The sequence below is a fragment of the Callithrix jacchus genome, chromosome 8, assembly GCF_049354715.1.
Source record: "Callithrix jacchus isolate 240 chromosome 8, calJac240_pri, whole genome shotgun sequence".
Lineage (NCBI taxonomy): Eukaryota > Metazoa > Chordata > Mammalia > Primates > Cebidae > Callithrix > Callithrix jacchus.
Genome location: NC_133509.1, coordinates 135,611,108 through 135,633,082, shown reverse-complemented (window position 1 = coordinate 135,633,082; position 21,975 = coordinate 135,611,108). Strand labels below are relative to the sequence as shown.

The 21,975-nt window shown below is 53.7% G+C and overlaps 1 protein-coding gene across 1 annotated transcript; it reads right to left on the bottom strand.

The window, feature by feature from the left end:
- Positions 1 to 12,649: 12,649 nt before the first annotated feature.
- On the bottom strand, positions 12,650 to 20,736 carry DLK1 (delta like non-canonical Notch ligand 1). Its single transcript, XM_009006556.5, has 5 exons — positions 20,493 to 20,736; positions 19,176 to 19,239; positions 18,583 to 18,713; positions 15,476 to 15,617; positions 12,650 to 13,626 (listed from the first exon to the last, which is right to left on the bottom strand). Exons 1-5 carry the CDS (start codon positions 20,557 to 20,559, stop codon positions 12,879 to 12,881), a joined length of 1,152 nt encoding a protein of 383 aa, XP_009004804.2. The 5' UTR covers positions 20,560 to 20,736; the 3' UTR covers positions 12,650 to 12,878.
- Positions 20,737 to 21,975: the final 1,239 nt, after the last annotated feature.

Sequence of the window (21,975 nt, the reverse complement as noted above, 5' to 3'; positions counted from 1 at the left end):
GCAAGACTCTGCCTCAAAATAAATAAATAAATAAATAAAATAAAAATAAAAACTGGTCCACCTGTCTCAAGCACCTCCCGTGAGTGGAGCTTGCAGGAATGGACGTGGCTGTGACTGGGTCGCGAGCCAGTGATGAGGGATGGGAAGGCCAGGACGTGGCTGACCACCACTTTAGCCGGTGATGGGGGATGGGAAGGCCAGGACGTGGCTGACCACCACTTTAGAGTCATCAACACCGGGCACTTAGGCCATACTACGTTCATTTTAAAATGTGTTTTCCCTTCAATAATAAATTAGCCTTAGCTTACAGTAACTTTTTAAAATTTTTTAATGAATTAATTAATTTATTTATTTAGAGACGGGGTCTTGCTATGTTGCCCAGGCGGAGTTCAGCAGCTATTCACAGGCGCAATCCTGCTACTGATCAGCATGGGATACAGTAACTTTTTAACTTTGTAAACTTCTTAATCATTTTCAACTTTTTGACTCTGTAGAACTAACACGTACAGCTGTACAAAAGCATTTCTTTCTTCGCATCCTTATTCTATAAGCTTTTTCCTATTACATTGTTTTCTTACTTTTTAAACTTTTTACTTAAAAACTAAGACACAAACACACACATGAACCTAGTCCCACCAAGGGGTGGGATCATCAATATCACCGCCTTCCACCTCGGCATCTCCCCCGAAGTTCCTCAGGGGCAGTAACAGGCATGGAGCTGCCACCTCCTAGGATAACAATGCCTTCTTCTGGATGCCTCCTGAAGGATCTATTTCACAGTTCACCTTGGGTTTTTATTGTTTTTGGTTTTGTTTTGAGACAGAGTCTTGCTCTGTCCCTCAGGCTGGAGTGCAGTGGTGGGATCTCAACTCACTGCAACCTCCGCCTCCTGGGTTTCTGTGATTCTCTGGCCTCAGCCTCCTGAGTAGGTGGGACTACAGGCATGTGCCACGATGCCTGGCTAATTTTTTGTGTTTTTAGTAGGGACGGGGTTTCACTGTGTTAGCCAGGATGGTCTCGATCTCCTGACCTCGTGATTAGCCCACCTTGGCCTCCCAAAGTGCTGGGATCACAGGCGTGAGCCACCATGCCGGCCCATGTTTTGTTTCTTTATAAGTGAAAGGAGTACACTCTAGACGATTAAAAGTTTAACAGAGTAAATGCATAAACCAGTAACATAGTCACTTTCGATCATTACCAAGTATTATAGACTGTCCATAGTCGCCTGTCATGGGCTGATACAGCGGACAGTGCAGTAGGTCTGTTGACACCAGTACCACACCACACCACACAAACACGTTGAGTAACGCATTACGCCACGACACCCTTACACCCTTACACGACACCCTTTCTTCCCTATGATGTCACTAGGTAAGAAAGCTCCATTCTTTTCTTAGGGGACCACCCTCTTATGCACAGTCTGAGGCTGGCCGAGACATCACCACGAAATTCACAACTATATATGTGTCGCCTCCAAAATCCAAACAGCTACATGGGAAGCTGTGTCTCTTTCTTGCTGATAGGAGGTACCAGATGAAGCAACTTGCCTTTCACCTTGGAAAGAATCTTTCAATGTGCTCCAAAACTACTGGACTCCTAGAATTTTCACTAAGCTGGAAAGTCCCTGAATTTTTGTGAGATTTATTTCCCACCCTCTGGCGTGCAAGTGTCTTACCGACGCGTCCTGCTAACCAGGTCCAATCAGCAGAATAACTTCAAAGTAATGAAGCAGCGTGATGCTCTTGTAAAGGAAAGACAACCAAAGTCCCTGGGAGTAGATGACGCCGTAGAGCTGGTGAGATTGCCCCTCAGGCAGGACAGGGTGATGGCTGCTGGCTTTGCCAACAGTACAATTTGGAAGCAAACTCGTTTTTCGGCTCTTCGCTAACAGGTATAGAAAAAAAAAGAGACGGCCACCAACTCTACGCCTGCCCGCCCAGTGTCTGATGATGTGCCTGTTTGCTCCGGCCGTGGAACCACATCTGGAACAGCAGCTGCAGACTGGAATTGCCATCTGATTAAATGTGTGATAATTTACTCTAATTTCTCTAAGATCCATCTGTTTTCTACTCGGGCCAAAGAGGGAGGTTGGATGAAGATATTACAGGAATCACCACCCTTTCATTTTCAGGTTCCTTGATGATGGCGCTAATCTCCGCCATCCCCCAGAACACAGCAGTACTTCTGGTGTACTGTTTCCATAGGTAGAGCCGTTCTAGTGGCTTCCATTTGGCCTTTCCTACCATAATGGCCCCTACTCCATGGGTCAAAGAATCAATGTGAAGATTCTGCCAGCTCTTCACAGTGTGTCTGTGCCAGTGAATTCTAGAGCTGGGGAGATAACCACAGGGTGGGTTTAGGGAGCCCCTGGGCCCGTGTGCGACAGATGGGAATAAAACCCCATTGGTCACTCCACGGACCTCTTCCAAAAGCCTTTTTCTGAGGGATGCTTTAGGTGTCTGGAAATCAGTGTGTCAATCCAAAGCCAGTATCTAATAGTCCCTGAAAAGTCTGGTAAGATAAAAATGAAAGCTAACCGCACTGCCTTAACATTTAAAAAACAGGCCAGGTGCGGTGGCTCACGCCTGGAATCCCAGCACTTTGGGAGGCCAAGGCAGGCGGATGAGGAGGTCAAGAGGTTAAGACTGTCCTGGCCAACATGGTGAAATGCCGTCTTTACGAAAAATACAAAAATTAGCTAGTTGTGGTGGCAGGTGCCTGTAATCCCAGCTATTCGGGAGGCTGAGGCAGGAGAATGGCTTGAACCTGGGAGGCACAGGTTGCAGTGAGCCAAGATTACCACTGCCCTCCAGCCTGGGTGACAAGAGGGAAACTCCATCTCAGAAAAAAAAAAAAAAAAATATATACACACACACACACACACACACACACACACACACACACACACACACACTGGAGCCAGGTACAGTGGCTCAAGGCTGTAATTCCAGCACTTTGGGAGGCCAAGGCAGGTGGATTGCTTGAGTCCAAGAGTTCAAAACCAGCAGCTTAGCCAACATAGTGAAACCCCGTCTCCACAAAAAATACAAAACTTCGCGGCATGTGATGGCATGCACCTGTAGTCCCAGGTACTCGGGAGACTGAGGTGGGGAGGATCACTTAAGCCTGGGAAAGTGGAGGTTGCAATGAGCTGTGATGGGTGACAGAGCCAGATCTGGTGACTGAACTCCAGCCTGGGAGACAGAGCCAGATCTCATCTCATAAAAACAAATACTGAGTATTGTTATAATTGATATTATTAATTGCAGCAAAGGGTCTTGATTCCATCCTTATCTTCAACTTGGCAAAATGACATCCTAACTCCGCTAGGTGAGGGCGGGGGCATCAGGGGTAGAGTGGGTTATTCCACAGTGGGTGGATGGATGGAAGAGGAGGCACTCACTGAAGCTCCACCCCGAGGTGACCAAGGATGTCACCTCATTCTCCTAGGATTCTTACTGCTGACCTGCCGGGAGTCACGCCGCCTGAGGCGGTGTTTCCCCGAAGCTCCCAGCAAAGCGCAGTTGCTAATACTAAGAAAACTGAGAATAAATTACGTTTAAAAATCGAAAGGCAGCAGCAGGTCGTACAGAGAAAATTGGCATGCACCTTCTAGAGGTCTGGACACTGGGCTCAGCCCTCTCACCCTCTAGCCAGGTGAGCGTGGACATGCATGTCACTTCCCCCACCCCCAGTTTCATCATCGGTGACAGAACACAACATTATTCACCTTACAGGCTGTTGAATGAACTGCCCGAGATTATGCATTTGGAGTACTTGGCACAGAGCCTGACACAGTTGTGTACTGTTGTTCTTTTTTCTTTTTTTTTTGAGACAGAGTCTCGCTGTGTTGCTGGGCTGGAGTGCAGTGGCACGATCTCAGCTCCCTGCAACCTCTGCCTCCCGGGTTCAAGCAATTCTCTTACCTCAGCCTCCTGAAAAGCTGGGACTACAGGCACGCACCACCACACCCAGATAATTTTTGTATATTTAGTAGAGATGGGGTTTCACTATGTTGGCCAGGATGGTCTCGATCTCTTGACCTCATCATTGCCCCCCTCAGCCTCACAAAGTGCTGGGATTATAGGCGTGAGCCACCATGCCTGGCTGTAGTCTTGTTCTCAGTGGCTTCACTTCCACCCTTTCACCCCCTTACACCGGAGTTTTGCCACCTAGGCGATATCTACATTTGGGGCCAAATCATTTGTTGCAGAGACGTCCTGTGCTTGGCAGCATCTCTGGCCTCTGTGCTTTGGATGCTATCCAGTTTTGACAGTGAAAAATGTCTCCGAGGCCAGATGTGGTGGCTCACGCCTGTAATCCAGCACTCTGGGAGTCGGAGGTGGGCAGATCTTGAGGACAGGAGTTTGAGACCAGCCTAGGCAACATGGTAAAACCCCGTCTCTAGTTAAAAAAAAAAAAAATTAGCCAGGCTTGATGGCATGTACCTGTAATCCTAGCTACTTGGAAAGCTGAGGCAGCAAAATCACTTGAAGCCAGGAGGCAGAGGTTGCAATGAGCCGAGACCATTCCACTGCACTCCAGCCTGGGTGACAGAAAGATACTCCATGTCAAAAAAGAAAGAGAGAGAGAAAGGAAAGGAAAGGAAGGGAAGGGGACGGGAGGGAAGGGGAAGGGGAAGGGAAGGAAACATATCCCCAGACATTGCCAAATGTGTCCTGGGGGAAACTTGTCCTCAGTTGGAAAGCTTAGACTGGTTATTCTTTTGGTCTCAGTTTCCACATTTGTAAATAGGTATTTGAATGGGGTCTAGATGCTTTCAAAAGCTATCATTCTTGAATTCCTTCATGTATCCCTCATTCTGAGAAAACCAATATTAAGTATTGATTCTGTACCAGACCTGAGACACAGAGTTTTATTTTTTTGGCTTTCTATTTTAATATCCAATGGTGCAAGTTGCCCCTTCATTACTTTTTTTCCTTACTTGTTCTCGCTGTCTTTATTTTTTCAGATAAACTTCAGAATTCTGCTGTCTAGGGACCTAATGCAAATATATAGCATCTCTTGATCAAGAGATTGAGACCATCCTGGCCAACATATAAATTGATGTTGGGGATAATTGGCAACTTTATGATAGTAAGTTTTTAATTACTCAAATCCTTACTTTTTAGTAACGAGTTGCTATTGGTGTTTAGGTTTTTGTGTAGGTAGAATATGCGTCCTACTGACTAACTTCTCGTATGGTTCCTTCAGGCCATTCTTTTGAGGGTTTTTGGTAGACAATAAGCATCATCATCTACTCTCCTTCCCCTGTTTTGCTTTTTCTTGTCTTATTACATGGGCTAGATGTCCTAGAGCGACACTGATACTCATTGCTCTCCATGACTACTCCTTCGCAGGTGAGGAAGCAAACATGAAGATATTATGGGCCCAAGGGACAGAGACAAAATATAAAGCCAGTGCCCTTAACTGCTGTATAATGCAGGGCCTTACTTGCCTTTAGGTTTTACTGAATAGTAGAATAGTAAACATCAGTTTAAGACAGATGTCCTTTCTGACATGAAGGGGGTATAGATTTTTTCCTAGTTTGCTGGGATTTGTTTTAAGCCAGAAATTGATTTTATCAGACTCCCTCTGGCACTTACTGCATTGGTAACATATATATTTTCCTATGACCTGTGCTTGAATTGAAATTTGGTCAACTCCAGCTGGGCGCAGTGGCACGTCTGTAATCCCAGCCCTTTGGGAGGCCAAGGCAGGTAGATCACAAGGTCAAGAGATCGATACCATCCTGGCCAACATGGTGAAACTTCATCTCTACTAAAAATATAAAAAATAAGCTGGGCGTGGTGGTGCACGCCTATAGTCTCAGCTACTCGAGAGACTGAGTGGGAGAATCTCTTGAACCCTGGAAGTGGAGGTTGCAGTCAGCCAAGATCACGCCACTGCTCTCCAGCCTACCGACAGAGCAAGATTCTGTCTCAAAAAAAAAAAAAAAAAGATACAAACTGATTATGGCCAGACACAGTGACTCACGCCTGTAATCCCAGCACTTTGGGAGGCTGAGGTGGGTAGATTACGAGGTCAGGAGTTCAAGACCAGCCTGATCAACATGGCAAAACTCCATCTCTACTAAAAATACAAAAAAAGAAAATTAGCCAAGAGTGATGATGAGCACCTGTAATCCCAGCCACTCTCAGGAGGCTGAGGCAGGAGAATCACTTGAACCCGGGAGGCGGAGGTTGCAGTGAGCCAAAATAGTGCCACTCTAGCCTGGGTGACAGAACAAGACTCCTTCTCAAAAAAATAATTGTTCAGCTCCAGTGTTGGCATCTTGTCACAGCCATGGTGTCAGTGACCACAGCCAGATGCACTTTCCTGCGCACCTGAGCCACTGGTCATTCTGAGTGAGCTGGGGTCTTCACGCCTCCTCGCCAGCTGTGAGTCGGGGCTAGGCCCTCTCCTTCCTGGGAACAGGATATGTGGGATTCATTGAGTGAGAGTCGGGCTGGGTGATGTGGAGAGCTAATGCTTTCCTCGTCCTCAGCTGCCTCAGCTATGGAGAGCATCACTGAAGAAAGAGCCACAGCACCTGAGACCCAAAGCCTGCCCAGCCGTTAGCCTGCGTCCGTGTCTGGACTGGGTCCTGACCACATAGGCTGCCCGCCGATCCCGCTCTCTGTCTTATCCCCAGTTTCCACAGCCCCTCCCTACTCCCTCCTTCTCAGCTCTCCTTCAGGAATCTTCCACACACCTGCTCCACGTGCTGCATGGGGCCTCTTCTACATGTTCACTGGGGACTCTTCTGCTGCCCAAGCCCAGGGCACTGTGCCAAGGCCCCTCACAGCAGTAATCCCTCTGCCTCTGGATTGTCCCCACCCCTGGGCTCTCACCAGCCACTGGGCCTGTAATGGAGTTTCCTCTCCCAGGTCCAAGCCTGGCTCCAGGGTGGTCTAACAGGGACTCTAGGTGACCATCACTATCCCCTCCTTCCATGACCACTCCAGGCTCAACGCCCGCTACTGCATTTCCTAATGTTAAATTAAACCTGTTTTCCTAGAAAATGATATACTTGATCACGCATTATTAAAAAAAAACCTGGCTGCAGGCCAGGCATGGTGGCTCACATCCGTAATCCCAGCAATTTGGGAGGCCGAGGTTGGCAGATCACCTAAGGTCAGAAGTTTGAGGCCAGCCTGGGCAACATGGTGAAACCCCATCTCCACTGAAAATACAAAAATTAGCCAGGCACGGTGGCGTCCAGCTGAAGCATGAGAATCGCTTAAACCCAGGAGGTGGAGGTTGCTGTGAGCCAAGATTGTGCCACTGCACTCCAGCCGGGGCCACAACGTGAGACTGTCTCAAAACAAAAAAACTCCACAAACAAACAAATAAACAAAAATTGGCTACTTTGCTGGGTTGTTATTTCACTAGAAATGTTGTTTCTCCATTCAGGGGTGAGGACAGTGACTTTTCAAGTTCTGAGCCCTTTGTCAGGTTTCAGGGCAGGGTTCTCCTGGCTCTGGAAACGCAATTGGAGACCTTCGTCTTTCCTATTTCTCTGCTGTGGAACAGTTCCTCCAGCCTGAGCCTTCCCCCTTCCCTTAAAGGGTCAAACGTGGCCTCCAAACCAGGTTGGCTTTGCCTGCGGGGCCTTCTGCAAGGGATGGCTCTGTTCCTGCCGGCTGCATTGAGGAATTTGGAGGATTAATCTTTTCCTAGCAAACGCCCCGCTTTCATCTATGTTTCTGCATTGATTAACTCCGGAGCCCTCAGCATGGTCGTGTTATTTCCCTAGAGGTTCCAGGACGTCTGGACTCAGTCCGGACCACATAGGCTGCCCACCGAACCCCTCACCGTCTTATCCCCGGTTTCCACGGCCCCTCCCCACTCCCTCCTTCTCAGCTCTCCTTCAGGAACCTTCCACACACCTGCTCTGGGTGCTGCTCAGGCCTCTTCCTCTACATGGAGTTCGCTGGGGATTGTTCTGCTCTAGATGACCCTGGAGCCCAGCTGGGACCTGGGAGAGGAAACCTCTGCCTATCTGTCTTGTGTGCTCTGCTGCACTGGGGGCAGGAGGCAGGTTTGGAGTAGGGGCCCTGGGTGGGTGAGGGTGGGTGGGTGAGATCGAGGGCTACAGGGCTGGCATTCAGATGGCATATCATGACTCAAATGGGCTGACTTTTCTGAAACAGGAGGTGGTCCAGGAGCTTTCCCACTGTGAGAAATGCAGTTAAGATGAATTTCAGTCTCCAGTGCCAGTCCAGGAGAGGCTAAACCTTTCAGATCCCAGGATGAGACTTGGTCTTCATCAGCCCTAATTTTGGGGGCCAGAAGTGTTTTGGGTCATACCCCCTGGTTCCTAATTCAGAGTTTTAGAGACAGAGAGGACCTTGGGTGGGGAGGCCAGAGGGACCCTGAAGGACGGAGTGGGCCTGAGCCCAATCTATAAGGTCTGAGGGCGGAAGGAGATGGGGAAAAGCAGAACCACTGTGGTGGCCAGGGGAGGAGGGGGTGTCGCCAGTGCCCAGGACCTGGAGTTGTAGAGCCAGAGGGAGTGGCAGTAGCCTGGCCAGGGAGAGTCTGAGAGACGAAGGCGGGCCCTGGGAAGGTGGAGAGGGGACTCAAACCGAGGACTGCCTCCCAGGTCAGCAGGGCCAAGGAACAAGACCTGAGCTTCTCTGTCCTGGCTTCAGTGGGCTGCTCTGGCTCTGGCACTCTGGGTCTGGACTCCTGAGCTGAGTGCACTAATGTGTGGCAAGGGCTGGGGCTGGGAGGGACATGCAGGGCAGGGGCCGGGAGGGACACGCAGGGCAGGGGCTGGACCTTGGTGCATGGCGGGAGTTGGCCCTCAGAGCGAGGCCACTTTTGTGCTCCTGCATGGACCCTCTCCCTGCACCTGTCAAGTCCCAGCTCCATCCAGGCCACCCACAAACAACCACCTCAGGAAACAGACAGGGGCAAGGCCCATGAGGGCCTTGGAGGTCATCTCAGGACCCTCTGGACCGGAAACTCCCAGGTTCCAAGAATGTGGTCTAGAAGGGGTGGGCACAGGCCTGGGTGGGCTCACCCCTTAGCCCTGCAGCCTCCTGGCCACACGAGAGGGGCTGGGTATTAGACCAAAGCAGGGCCCCGGAAAGTATGAATTCGGCGCCGCCCACCCAGGGCCCGAGGCCCCGGACCAGTGTCGCCCGGCACACGTGTGATCAAAGACACAGACACAAGTCTAGCCCTTGTTGTTTATTTTTCAATAAACAAGGTTTTTTTGCATGTCTGGACTGGTTAGTAAACGGGAAAGCTAAAAAGAGCCTCTAGGACATGTTTTTTAACATTTTGGTGACGAAATTGATGTCCTCATCCTCCTCTCCTAATTTGGGGCCGAATTGGTGATCATGTCTTTGACAGCTGTCTTTGAGCTTTTCCGTTCGTTTCGTAAACTACACGCTACACCGGACACACACGAGGTGTGGCCGGGCAGTCAAAGATCCCAACACTCTCAGCAGAGTCTGGTGACCCATAGAACATGGAATGACCATTTCTGCATGATGTGAAGACCGTGGCGAGGCTGCTGACACTGCTCCTCTGACGGGGGACGTGTGTGGTGGGAGCTGTGGAATTTGGGAGGGGCGGCCTCATCGCGTGCTGGTAATAGATAATTTGCTTCGTGGGAAGGTGAGATGGTGGCCCCTCTCTAAGGGAGGCATCTGCTCAGGACCCTCCGCTCCCACGGCACATGACCAGCACTGCGCTGGGCTCCCTGGGGACGCCTGCGTGTCCGCTCCCCTCCAGATTGCCCCCTGGTCCTGCCTGCCCTGCAGTCCCGCACACTGCCTGGCACTCGGCAGGTGCCTGGAAATGCCTCCTGATCGGATGAGTCTCCAACGTTGAAGGAATGAATGGATGGGAGTTGGTCAAGGATGCCTCAACTGTGGGACCTCTTTTTCTTGTTATCATGGGAATGTGGCTGTTCTCTACAGCATCAAGATTAAAAACAGAATTTGATCATCTCACCAATCTTAGAATTTTGCATTTGGGGAAACTGAGGAACAGAATCGTTAGCGGACTCAGTCCAGGTCTCACACTGAGAGAGGCCAGGCAGGGTACCAGACGCCTGCCTGACACATGCCAACAATTCTTTTTTTTTGTCTTTTTGAATTTTTTATTTCTTAAAACAAACTCAAAATGAGATGAGATGGTGAACTGGGTGACTTTGTCGGGGACGAAGAGGGACTTGGGCAGCTGTGAGATTGGGGTGGAGGACCCAGGGGTTTGGGGAGAGGGAAGGGAGGGGAAGGCAAGGTGATAGGAAGGGAGAGTGGGGGACAGGAGGGGAAGGGTGAGGGGACCAGAGGAGAAGGGTGGGGGGGATCAAAGGGGAAGGGTGGGGGGACGGGAGGGGAAGGGTGGGGGAATCAAAGGGGAAGGGTGGGGGGATCAGAGGGGAAGGGTAGGGAGGACAGGAGGGGAAGGGTGAGGAGACCAGAGGGGAAGGGTGGAGGGGATCAAAGGGGAAGGGTAGGGGGATGGGAGGGGAAGGGTGAGGAGGACGGGAGGGGAAGGGTGGGGGAACCAAAGGGGAAGGGTGGGGGGATCAGAGGGGAAGGGTAGGGGGATGGGAGGGGAAAGGTGAGGAGGACGGGAGGGGAAGGGTGGGGGAATCAAAGGGGAAGGGTGGGGAGGACAGGAGGGGAAGGGTGAGGGGATCAGAAGGGAAAGGTGGGGGGATCAAAGGGGAAATGTGGGGGATCAGAGGGGAAGAATAGAGGGATCAGAGGGAAAAGTTGGGGAACAGGAGGGGAAGGGTAGGGAGATTGGAGGGGAAGGGTAGGGAGTTTGGAGGGGAATTGTGAGGGGATCAGAGGGGAAGAGTGAAGGGATCAGAGGCGAAGGGTGAGGGGGACAGCATGGGAAGGGTGAGGTGATAGGAAAGGAGGGTTGAGGAACAGGAGGGGAAGGATGGGGGATGAGAGGATTGGTCAGGATGGAAGCAGGAGCTGGAGGGGAAGGGGAAGGGGAAGGTGCTTGGCAGTGATAATGGTGGCAGGGAGGTGACAGGGTTTTAGGGGTGAGGCTGGGACGGGTGCTGCAGGAGTCGGGGCTGACAGCGGGGAGGGGCCTGGTGGGGACAGGGGTGGTAGGAGAGGCTCTGCAGAGGGAAGCTTATTGCGGGGAGGTGGTGGGGGTGGGCAAAGCTTGGGATAAGGACGAGGAAGGACCGGGGGTGAAGAGACCAATGGGTTGGTGAGGGGTAGGGGCTGTTTGAACTTGGGCAGATGGCGTCGGGCTCTGAGTCTGGATGAAGGAGCTTAGATGGCGGTTGGAAGATGATGAGGTCCATACTGTGTCATGACGATGGCGCAGGTGACCGATGGGTGGGTGACTGTGAAATTGTGTGCAGGTGACTGATGTGAGTGACTGTAGATGGCTTAGAAATAAACCCCTGGAGCAAGGTAAGCAGGGCCGGCAATGCCCATAAAGCTGAGAGTCTAGACTCTTCTCTAAATCACCTAAGAAGCAAAACATTCCCATCTGGTACCCAAGGGCTGTTTAGCTGTCCAGCCCCAAAAGCTGAAAAGCTAAACAGAGCTCTGTCCCAATTCTTTCTATTTTTGCAAAAAAAAAAAAAAAAAAAAATAGATGCTCTTTATTTAAAAAAAGTCAAATTCAAAATTCAGAAGCTGGCTAGGTCTTTGGGGATCTGAGGGTTATTAACTCAGCAACACAGATGTAAACCATGGCTGTGTAGGCCACGTCTCCGACCACATTTGCCACAGAACTAAAAAGCGCCCCACAAGCGAAATTTCCACTAATCCCTGTGAAAACCTTGGTGAGGGCTGTGTTGCTGCTCAGATTCTGCCAGGGGCACTTACGGTTCAAGGTGCATTCAAGTCTCAAGGGACATCTCTATAGGGTAGGGCAGGTACAGTGCTGGGGCTCTGGGTAGACAAGGAGGGGTGGGCGAGGGCTGGAGGCCTCAGTGGCAGCTCCAGACGGCACATAATGACTCAAAGGGGCTAGTTTTTCCCAAATGGGAAGTGGGCCAGGAGGCTTCCCAATTTGAGAAACGCAGTTAGGATAAATTTCCACATCAAGTGTTCATCCAGGATAGGCCAAAACCTTTCGGATCCCAGGATGAGACTTAGTCTTCGTCAGATCCTGATTTTTGGGGTCAAGCAGTGTTTTGGTCCATATCCCCTCGTTCCTAATTCAGAGTTTTAGAGCCAGAGAGGCCATGATGGTGGGTGTTCAAACCCCTCCCTCCAGAGGGGTGAGAAGGTGGGCCCAGGGTTGGGATAAGGACTCGCCAAGGATCACACAGCGAGTTAGTGGCAGGGCTGGGACAGGGGCCCGGCCCCCCAGCGGCCAACCCGGGGCTCTCTCTGCCTGACACACAGCCGCTGCACTCCGCTAAGCTCAAATCAACCGGGAAGATCTAAGGGCAGCGATGTTGCGCTGGAGTGAGTGCGAGTCGGATGTGGCGTGTGAGAATTAACGAACGAAAGTGATCGTAGCCCTTTGCACAGTGAGTGGTCATGCACAGCACTCGTAACGGTTTCACGAGGACCCTGCGACCGAGACCCCCGAGGGAGGGGCGTCGGCACGGGGCCCTGGTACTGTTGCCTTGTTTTTTTTTGGTCTTTTTTGATATTTCATTTAGAGTTTAGAATAACATACTTATTTCTCTTAATTGTTTAAAGATGAAATTCTTATTATTATTTATCATGCATTAAGAGAGAGAAAGGGGATTTTTTTAGCATTGCGCTTGTCACACAGCAACACAAAGACAATATATGTAAGCGTAGCGTTCACCAGATTCCACACGAGAGCTAGCGAACTCCACCACAAAGATAGGACAGACCGCGTCTAGTGAGCTCTGCGGGACCCCGGGAATCTAGGGGGGGCTGTGGGGACGCTGCTTAGATCTCCTCGTCGCCAGCCTCCTTGCGGAAGGTGGCCATGCCGATCTTCTCGGGGAAGATGATGTTGACCGCCAGGTCCTCCCCGCTGCTGCACTGCAGCAGCAGGTTCTTCTTCTTCCGCAGCATGTGGTTGTAGCGCAGATTGGACACCCAGGTCTCACACTTGTTGAGGAAGATGATGCCCACGGTGCCCAGCACCACCAGGCTGGTGAGCACGCCCAGGATGGTGAAGCAGATGGCCTGGCCCTCGGTGAGGAGAGGGGTACTCTTGTTGAGCTCTTTCATGGACACCTTGAGGACTCGGTGTTCAGGCTGCTGCACGGGCAGCTCGTGCACCCCTGGGGTCATGCGGTAGGCCAGCCCGTAGCCGCTGGGCAGACGGGTGACCTGCTGAGGGCTCAGGGCGCGCTTCTTGACACAGGTGGGGCCTGTGAACTCGGGCTTGCACAGACACTCGTAGCTCACCTGGGTGTGCTGCAGGCAGGTGGCCCCGTTCTGGCAGGGGCCGCTGGCGCAGTTGGTCACCGGGCGGCTGCAGGTCTTGTCGATGAAGCCGGCCGGGCAGCGGCAGCGGAAGTCGCCCCCGATGTCAGTGCAGACGCCCTCGTTCTCGCAGGGGTTGGGGGTGCAGCTGTTGGCCACGATCTCACAGAAATTGCCTGAGAAGCCAGGGGGGCACAGGCAGGAGGCGTGGGAGGCCCGGCCCTCATCGTCCACACAGGTGCCTCCGTGCTGGCAGGGGGAGCTGGAACACAAGAGGCACACATCAAGGGCCTCGGGGGCTGCGCTAGGGCAGCGCTTCGGGGAGTGCTGGGACGGAAGGTTCCCGGCCCGACAAAGGGGCAGGTGCTCAAAGCAGATGAGGCGCATGAGGGAGGGAGGGAGGGAGAGGATGCCAGCCAGGGAGGCACACGTGGGGGATGGGTGGGTGCCCACCTCACCCCCATCTTGCTGCTAACCTGGAACACCCCCGACCTTCCATGCCAGGATGCCCACGACCTCTCCCAACTCTTACTGCACTTCTCCCACCAGAGGACTGACTGTGGGTTAGTCACTGGCCAGCTGGGAAACTGAGGCTGGGAGAGGCAAAGTCAGTGACACCCTGCTTCTCTTAGCTCCATCCCTGGGCTGCTGGGGCAGAAGGACCAAGCAAGGGGTGCCCCTCACTCTATCTTGGGACCTGCTGTCGTCCTTTCTGCCTGCGTCCACTGTGGCTGCCAACCCTCAGTATTGTCATCATGATTATTATTAGCAGAGTGGATCCGCAGGCTATTGTGCAGGACACGCCTGGAGCCTCTCAAAGAGAAAGCAATACGAGTCTGTCTACGCTGGCACGAGCCGGTGTCTCTGCCAGCCTGTTTAATAGTGGTCCATTCACCCAAGTGCAGCTTGCAAACCAAAGCTGTTTGCTCACAGCAGAGCACAAGGAGCATTTAATGTAAGTGCTTTTAAACGGGCAAGCCCTTTGTCATCTGATAAATGCCAAAACTCCGGGGAAGAAGGGGCTATAAACACAAGAACCCAGCGCTGCCGCTTCAGGGTGCCAGCTGCACGGGAGCTGGGGGCTGAAGGAACCTCAAGGACCTTAGGCTCTCTTTTGACACACTGGTTTAAGTCTGTTAGCAAGAAAAGCAAAGTATTTTAAAGGTCTCAGTCTGCTTTCCTCCTTGCTAATAAGCAGACAGTGCTTAGCAAACCGGCCCCCAGTTTGACCCCGTCTGGACTGATCTTGGAGCCCCATGAATGTCTGCTTACAGCTCCTACACACTGCTGGGTCTGCATCGGCCTGCAAAGTCAGGGCAAGACCGCCTTATCTGCATGTTAGCTTCAGTTTCTTCAGGGGAAAGGGACACCCCTACCCCCCAACTATAGGCCCAGGACTGGGTTCAAGTTTGGATTCTTATGTCAGACTCTGCCTCCGTCAAGACCTCCCTTGGCTTCAGGCTAAGCCCCATCCAACGGGCAGCGGGGACAGCTCAGGGTCACCAAAGAGATAAAAGATGGACAGTAGCTGAGCTGCCGGGAAGCCTTGCTCAGGGATTGCAAGTGAGGACAGTGGCCACTCCGTCTGTTACGTCCACTGCGCAGGAGTCCCGAAGGCCCTTCCCACTGAGGATAGCTGGCAGCTGGCCCACCCCCTCTCGCACTTCAAGAAGCCCAATCTCCTCACCTCTCAACGCGGCAGCTCCTTCCACAGATATACCAGAAAAATCCAATTGCAGAGCCCACCAGTTCCCCAAAACCACCCCCGAGATACAGCAAGTGGGTTTCACAAACAGCCTCAGTCCCGCTGAACTCTGATCTCTCATTATGTTGCCTTTAGAAAATTACGCAGCTCTGAGAGTCAGTTCACCATTGCAATCGACTGTCATTCACACACATCAGGACTCGGGAACATCAGGGGAATAAGAAATCGCCTTCAGGATCATTTGAAAAAATTATGGAAATGACACATCCTCCCCAAATACCCGCATCCGGGAGGAGCTCACTGCATCTGTCAGGCGACAGGTCCAACAGGGTTAGGCTGAAAGAGTCTCTAGCAGGTGCGTGAAAAGCAGGATTCGTTAGATCACACAGTCGGGAAGGATATTTACCCATTGATCACACAGGGCCCGTCCTTTTTCTGGCAGTCCTTTCCCGAGTACCCAGGGGCACAGGAGCACTGGTAGAGGCCGTTGTCCAGGTTCACGCAGGTCCCGTTGTTGGCACAGGGGGCGGAGGAGCAGGCCCGAACATCTGCGGGGCGACAAAGAGTGCGAGAACTCAGCTTCCTCTCCATACACAAGCGTGGCACGGACCCCGGTGGGCTTCAAAATGGCTCTATGGCCACCAAGTAGGGTCTGGAGTAAGAGAGTGAGGGACCACCCTCAAAAAAAATCCCATGAAGTGAGTAAACTGAGGCTCAGGAAGCTGAAGGTGTTTCCTTGCCTAAGGTCACAGATCAGAAAGTCGTGGCCACTGATATTCAAGCCACGGATATGGACAGCTGTACCCTTTGCCTGGCACCAGGTCGCCCCATGTCCATCAACGTGTCCATGATGTTCACTGTAGACTTCGTGCCCCTCCCTGCAACCCTGTGCTTAGCTGAGATTTCCTAAGGCCTGTCTACCAGACAAGGCTGCTTGTCCAGCTTCTCCTGTGGGGGAACAGGTCCTGGCCACAAATACAGCCCAACTCTCAGAAAACCACCAGCTCTTCATACTTGTCCATCAAAGAGGGGCAGTGGCGGGGGACGCAGAGGTAACGACTTCCCTCGGTCAGAAATCGAGAAGCCTGATTTAGCCCCAGCACTGCGTCCACCTCCCTGTGGACTCTCTTTCTGCACTCAGGCTCTGAACTCAAGGGGTCCCTGGTAAAAAGGCTGCATCTTTTAAAGGCAAGAAAATTGTAACTACTGAGTGCTCTCCTATGAGCGCAGGTTTCCATGAGCACTGGTATATTTCCACTGTCTTTTAACAGCTTCCATCATGCACACTCCATAATTCAGGTTCAGCAAGCCAGGGATGAGCGGAACACGAGAGCCTGCATCAGGGGCTCTCTGACGGTGGAAACCCCAGCTCCCCAGTGGGGCCAAGAGGGACCCTGTCCTGCCCTGTATCCAGCCTGCTGCCACGTGGCAGCAGAGCTCAGCACCTCCCCATATCATGTGCCTCAGTTTCCTTATTTATAAAAAGAGGGTCTTTCCCCAGCCAATCTTGAGGGACTCTTCAGCTTTGATTTTCTATCATTTGAGCTGCTGTACCTGCCAAACAGAAAGCCAGGGCCAGCAAGAGACACAGCAAGTTAAGGCAGGCTGATGGTAGGGGGTTCCCAGCGCTAAGGCCACACATGTGCGTACTTTTGTTTCCCTCTCTCAAAGAGACCTGCACCCTCGTGGAGGGGAGAGTGCAATCAATCAAGGAGGAAAAGCCTGAACGCCGTGTTGATGGACTACCCTGTGGTGCTCCATGGAAGCCGGGCTTTCTGCAAGGACACATAAAGAGGATTTATCTGTACGGGACGGCACCGGCAAGGCATTAGCACGAGGCACCTCCGCGTCAGGCTCCTAATTCTCTGCTCCTGGCTCTCCTGTCACTCGGTATCTTAAATTTAAACTAAAAAGCTGGCGACCACCCCTAGCTCATCCCTGTAGCTCTCCCTGCTATGCCAATCTGGGGCAGCCCCCCTGAGCCTCCAAACCCAAGACAGGGGTGAATTAAGGCACTGCGAGGAGCAGACTGCTTGGGGGTCTCTGCCAGGACAGCCGTGGCCTCGACAGCCTGAGGTGGGCAAAAAGGGACAGGGAGAGCTGCGTCCTTGCTGGGACCCCGACTGTCTCGCCCTAAGCAAGCTGGCTGCCTTTGTCAACCTGGTGGGAGGGGACACACCAAGGGCCCGCAGGAAGGGAGGCATTCGTCTGAAATATTTCAGCAAGGGTGTCCTGCATTTCGATACCAAAGAATATGGGCTCCAGGCTACAAGCCTAACCCTGATCCCAAATGGTCGCTTTGCTCGGCTCCCCTGGATCCCCAAACGACTCCAGGCTGCTGCTGCTTCTGTGAGGGGCAGCTGAGACGCCAGCCAGATCATGAGTCAGCTGCAGGGAAGCCGTGCACCATATTGGGAGGGGCTAGAATTACGGACCAGATTGGGGTGGGAGGGAGCTTAGCTTCAGAAGCTCGGCTGCCCTGGCCATCCCGGTTGTAAGGGAAGAGGCCATCACAACATGCTCTTAGGTGTTCCTTAAGGAAGGCTGTTAGATGCAGTCATCGATAAAAATTAACTCTCTCTCTGGGGCTAGGGGAAAGGGTTGTAGCTGGCTTTTGGCCCAACTTCTTTCCTATCCCTTAGCAGACACTTGTGCTTCCCTGATCCTCAGTTTCCCTACCTGTACCATCTCTAATGCTGGCGACCATGGGAGAGAGGCCCTGAGGATAGGCTGCTATGCAGCTGGGAGTTTTTTTTTTCTTTTGAGGACTTGAGTTTGCCCGGACTTTAGGGCAGGTTTGCCAAATGAAAATGGGCTTAGACGAACATTTCGCAGCCTGAAAATGCAGTGACAGCCTACTCTCAATTGCTTGGGGTAATGGAGGCAAAGATTGCATAAATTAATGAAATCAACAGATAACACCAATCTTCACTTTAACCCTTTCTCAGCCTTTCCCAACCCCAGCCAACTCCTACAACTGACCCGCTCAGTCCAGGTCCCCCAGCCCTGTTCTCCTGGCCATGACGCAGCACCTGCCCCCCAACCACTGAGCGCTGCTGGCTCCCCCTGTCCCCCCATTTGTTTGTTTTCAGCCCTTTTACAGTCCTGCGTGTACTTTTCTAGGGAGCCTTAGCTCCGAGATCCCCTGAGCCCTGTCTATCTCTGGGCTTCCACGACATGGACAGGTGACCTGGGGTCTGTGGTCCTACTGGCCCAGCTGAGTGTGTATTTTGTGACTCTTTATTCAACAGGAAGCTCCCTGGCCCCTACCCCGTGTTTCCTCTGGGTGCTGGGTGCTGATGGTGCAGAGGAGAGCAAAATAAAGTCCCTATCTCTGAGGAGGCATTCGATACCCACAGGAAATTTATAAACAGATCATTAGAATACAGGGCATGAGGTGTGCAGGAATGAGGAAGTGAGGGCAGCCAGCAACAGGAGGCTGGAAGGAGGTGGCTGGGGCCAGGGCAGGCAGGTGAGGATGTAGGGCTGGGAGGGACAAAGGCAAGCGCCAACCTATATCGCAGAGTTTCCCGTCCCAGCCGTCGATGCAAACGCACTGCCAGGGTTCCTCACAGAGTCCATGAAGGCAGCCAGGAGAGGTCATGCATTGGTCACACAGGGGACCCTGCCAGCCAGGCTGGCACCTGCCAAGGGTAAGGGAGAAAGATGGGGACACATGAGGGGGAGCAGGGTTAGAGAGGGAGCTCAGGCTACTTTCTGTGGAACCAAGAGCCCTTGCGGGTCTTTGCACAGTACCAGCCGGTGGTCCTGGAAAGTAAACACCAGCCCCCTGAATGGGAAAAGTTAAAGAGAAAACACGCCATACCAAGGGGCCAGCTCAGAGGGACCCCGAGGTTCCAGGGGAGTGCTGCGTTTTGCTGCAGTGGCCTGCAGTGGTCTCACCTGCCACCCCACCTCTGGGAAGCTGCAGCTGCCCCCACTCCCTGCCTTCACCTCCCCACCCGCCCCACCAGTTTTCTGCAGGGGCCAGGGAGCTGTTTGCTGCAGCGCAGTGGCCAAGCCCCCTGTTTTTTCTGCCTGACTCCACGACTCCCCAGGCTTCTGCATGGCCCCCACACGCTGCCTCTGAGGAGCCACTCTATTACCTGCAAACATTGTCATCCTCGCAGAGTCCGTTTTGGGGGTGGCAGGCCGGGACACATTCAGCCCCTGAGGTGCAAGAAAGGTTATACAATTCACCCTCCAGGCCCCAGACCAAGGCAAAGCCTATCTTCTCCCACACAGCCTGCCGCTGCCCTCGAGGGCGACAACAGTCCTCTTGGGTCCTACCATCCTGGCACACAGTAGGCACTGCCTATCCAAGCATGATGGGGCTCAATGCACTCAGGAAAACATCTCTGCCACGTTCCCAGCTACGAGATGGCCACAGTACACTCCCTAGTTCTCAGGAGCAGAGAAACACCTTTCTCTCCTCACCCCCAAAAGCACATACGAAACCTCAAGTCCTCCTAACAGTGAGGACGACCGGTACAGTGGAGGGAAACACACTGACCCCTGGCCATGCCGTCTGACCGTCACTTTTGCAACCTGCGCCGAAAAGGGGAGCAGATTTTGAGGTGTTCAGCTCTGAGAAAGCCCAGACAGGTTCACCGGGTGGGCTCCCCAGTAAGACATATGGATTCTTTTTAAGGTTCATCCCTATTAAGCCAGGCACCCAGGTCAAATCTTCCCCCTTTCCCCTACAGTCTTCGCAGTAAGAAAACGATGACGCCACAGGGATTTGCTTAGCCGGCTGAGGTTGCAACACACTGCTTAGAGATTCTAACACTTTAATAGGCACCTACTGTGTGCATTTACTCAACCGGCTCCCCAGCTTTCCAGACAGCCCCCTACACACAACCACTGGTGCAATGAGTGGGGGGGCGCTGCGGGAAGGGGGCAACTCTCGCTGTCAGAGACAGATGGCCGCTGCAGACAGAAGTGTCGCAGCCCCTCACCTAGAGAAACGCGCCACGCAGGAAGGGCTCAGACTGGACTTCTCTTGGGAACTGGGGGCTAAGAAGGCAAAGTCACCCCCCAGTCCCCCCAGAGACGTGTTCCCGAACACGCACGCAGGGACACCCCAAAGTTGCACCCCAGAGCGTTTTCACAGAAGACACCACAGCAGCACCTCGTTTTTCCATACCTCCTTGCTCAGCGCACCGACACCCCTCCGGCACCACTTCTGCCAGGCGGGAAGGGGCTGGGGGTCTCACACTTCCCCTGCCGCCTGGGACCCCCCAGGTCGGGCTTGGCATGCGGGGGTGGCAGGGAGGACGAGACAGGCACAGCGCGGGGCTTAGGGCTAGCAGGATGGGCGGAGTTGGGGCGCATGGGACGGGGCGTGCGGGGCACCGGGCGGTCGGCGGGGCATCGCAGGCTTCCCCAGAGGGGGCGCGAGCCGGGCCGCCGGGGGGGCTCACCATGGGTGCTGTGGCCGAAAGCCAGCAGGAGCAAGAGGACGCGCAGGAGGGCTTCGGTCGCGGTCATCGCGGGGCGGTCGGGGTCGCGGTCCCGGGAACGGTGCGGGTGCAGGTCCGGCTCCTGGCGCCGCGCTGGGCTTCTGGTTGCGGACGCGGAAGGGGGCGCGGGCGCGCAGCGAGGGGAAAGCCAGGGCTGCACCGGGCTGCGCGCTGCGCTCTCCACCGCCGCTGCCGGGGAGCTGCCGCCGCCGCCGCGCGCGCCGCCCTTTTCGTACCTCCTCCCCCCCCCGCCGCGGCCCCCGCCCCCCGCCCCCGCCTCCGCGCGCACGGGGCCGGCGCCGGCCAGTCCGGGTGACCCCCTCCCCTCGCAGAGCCGCCCCCCACCACTGCGGCGTCCCGGAAGCCCGCTCGCGCACACGGGTGCACTCTTGGCTAGACGGGCACAGGTACCCCGCGCGCGTTTGGCACACGTTCCCCAAAACAGGACAGCACGCGGCCGCGCACACACAGGCCTGCCTAGGACAAGTCGCAGGGATCGAACCTGGGCCGCAGACCCGCTCGGAGAACACAAGTCAGGACGCAGGAACACCAAAACACTTATTGCCGACGTCCCGGAGACATGTGCAATGGTTAGATGCCCAGGAAAATACAAAGGCGCACTATGAAGACGTGAACTAAGCACATAACCACACACGCACACAGAAAAACACCCAGGAAAAGCCTGACGCCCCCAGTACCCCTCGCCATGGAGACGCAGAAGAATGCAGTTGCCCCTGTGGCAACCCACACCCCGCAACGCAAACGCACACGGCAACTCAAACACACTGTAGCCCAGATTCAGTGTAGACACCGTCCGGGGCGGCACATACTTAGTCACGAGTGCAGAGGGGCAAGCGGACCCGCGGCTACGCAACCATAGGCATCCTCCCGCATGTGCCGGCCCCCTGCACACAGACGCGCACGCAGAGCCACCTGCACACCCAAACACACAAGCACACTTGTAAACAGACGGACACCGGTGCACGCATTCAGTCACATCCACCCCCACACACAGCATCGCAGTCAGGGCCTTAGCGGCGCTGAAACACAAACGCACTGACTCTTACGCACACATGTACGCACAGCCACGCACCTGATACCCACAAGCACACATACCCAGCTGACTCGCGATCACACACTGACAAAAACACATACGCGGTCGCCAACACACACACCATAGCATCCGTCTTTGTCCACAGTGGCATGCGTGGGCAGCCTCACCAGTGTGCTCTCACATTCACAGAATAGCACTCCAGGCACTCAGCGCCTATTCCAGACTCATGCGGAGACCTGCTCTGAGGGGTAACCCTCCAGAGAGATGGAGGTAGAGGATGCTGATTGCCAGAGACCCTTTTCCTCTGCAGAGCTCCCAGGGAGAGGGGGTGCTCCTCAGGCGCCCCTCCTCCCCACTGCCCCCAGCCTAGGCTTAGAGCCCTGCTGGAGA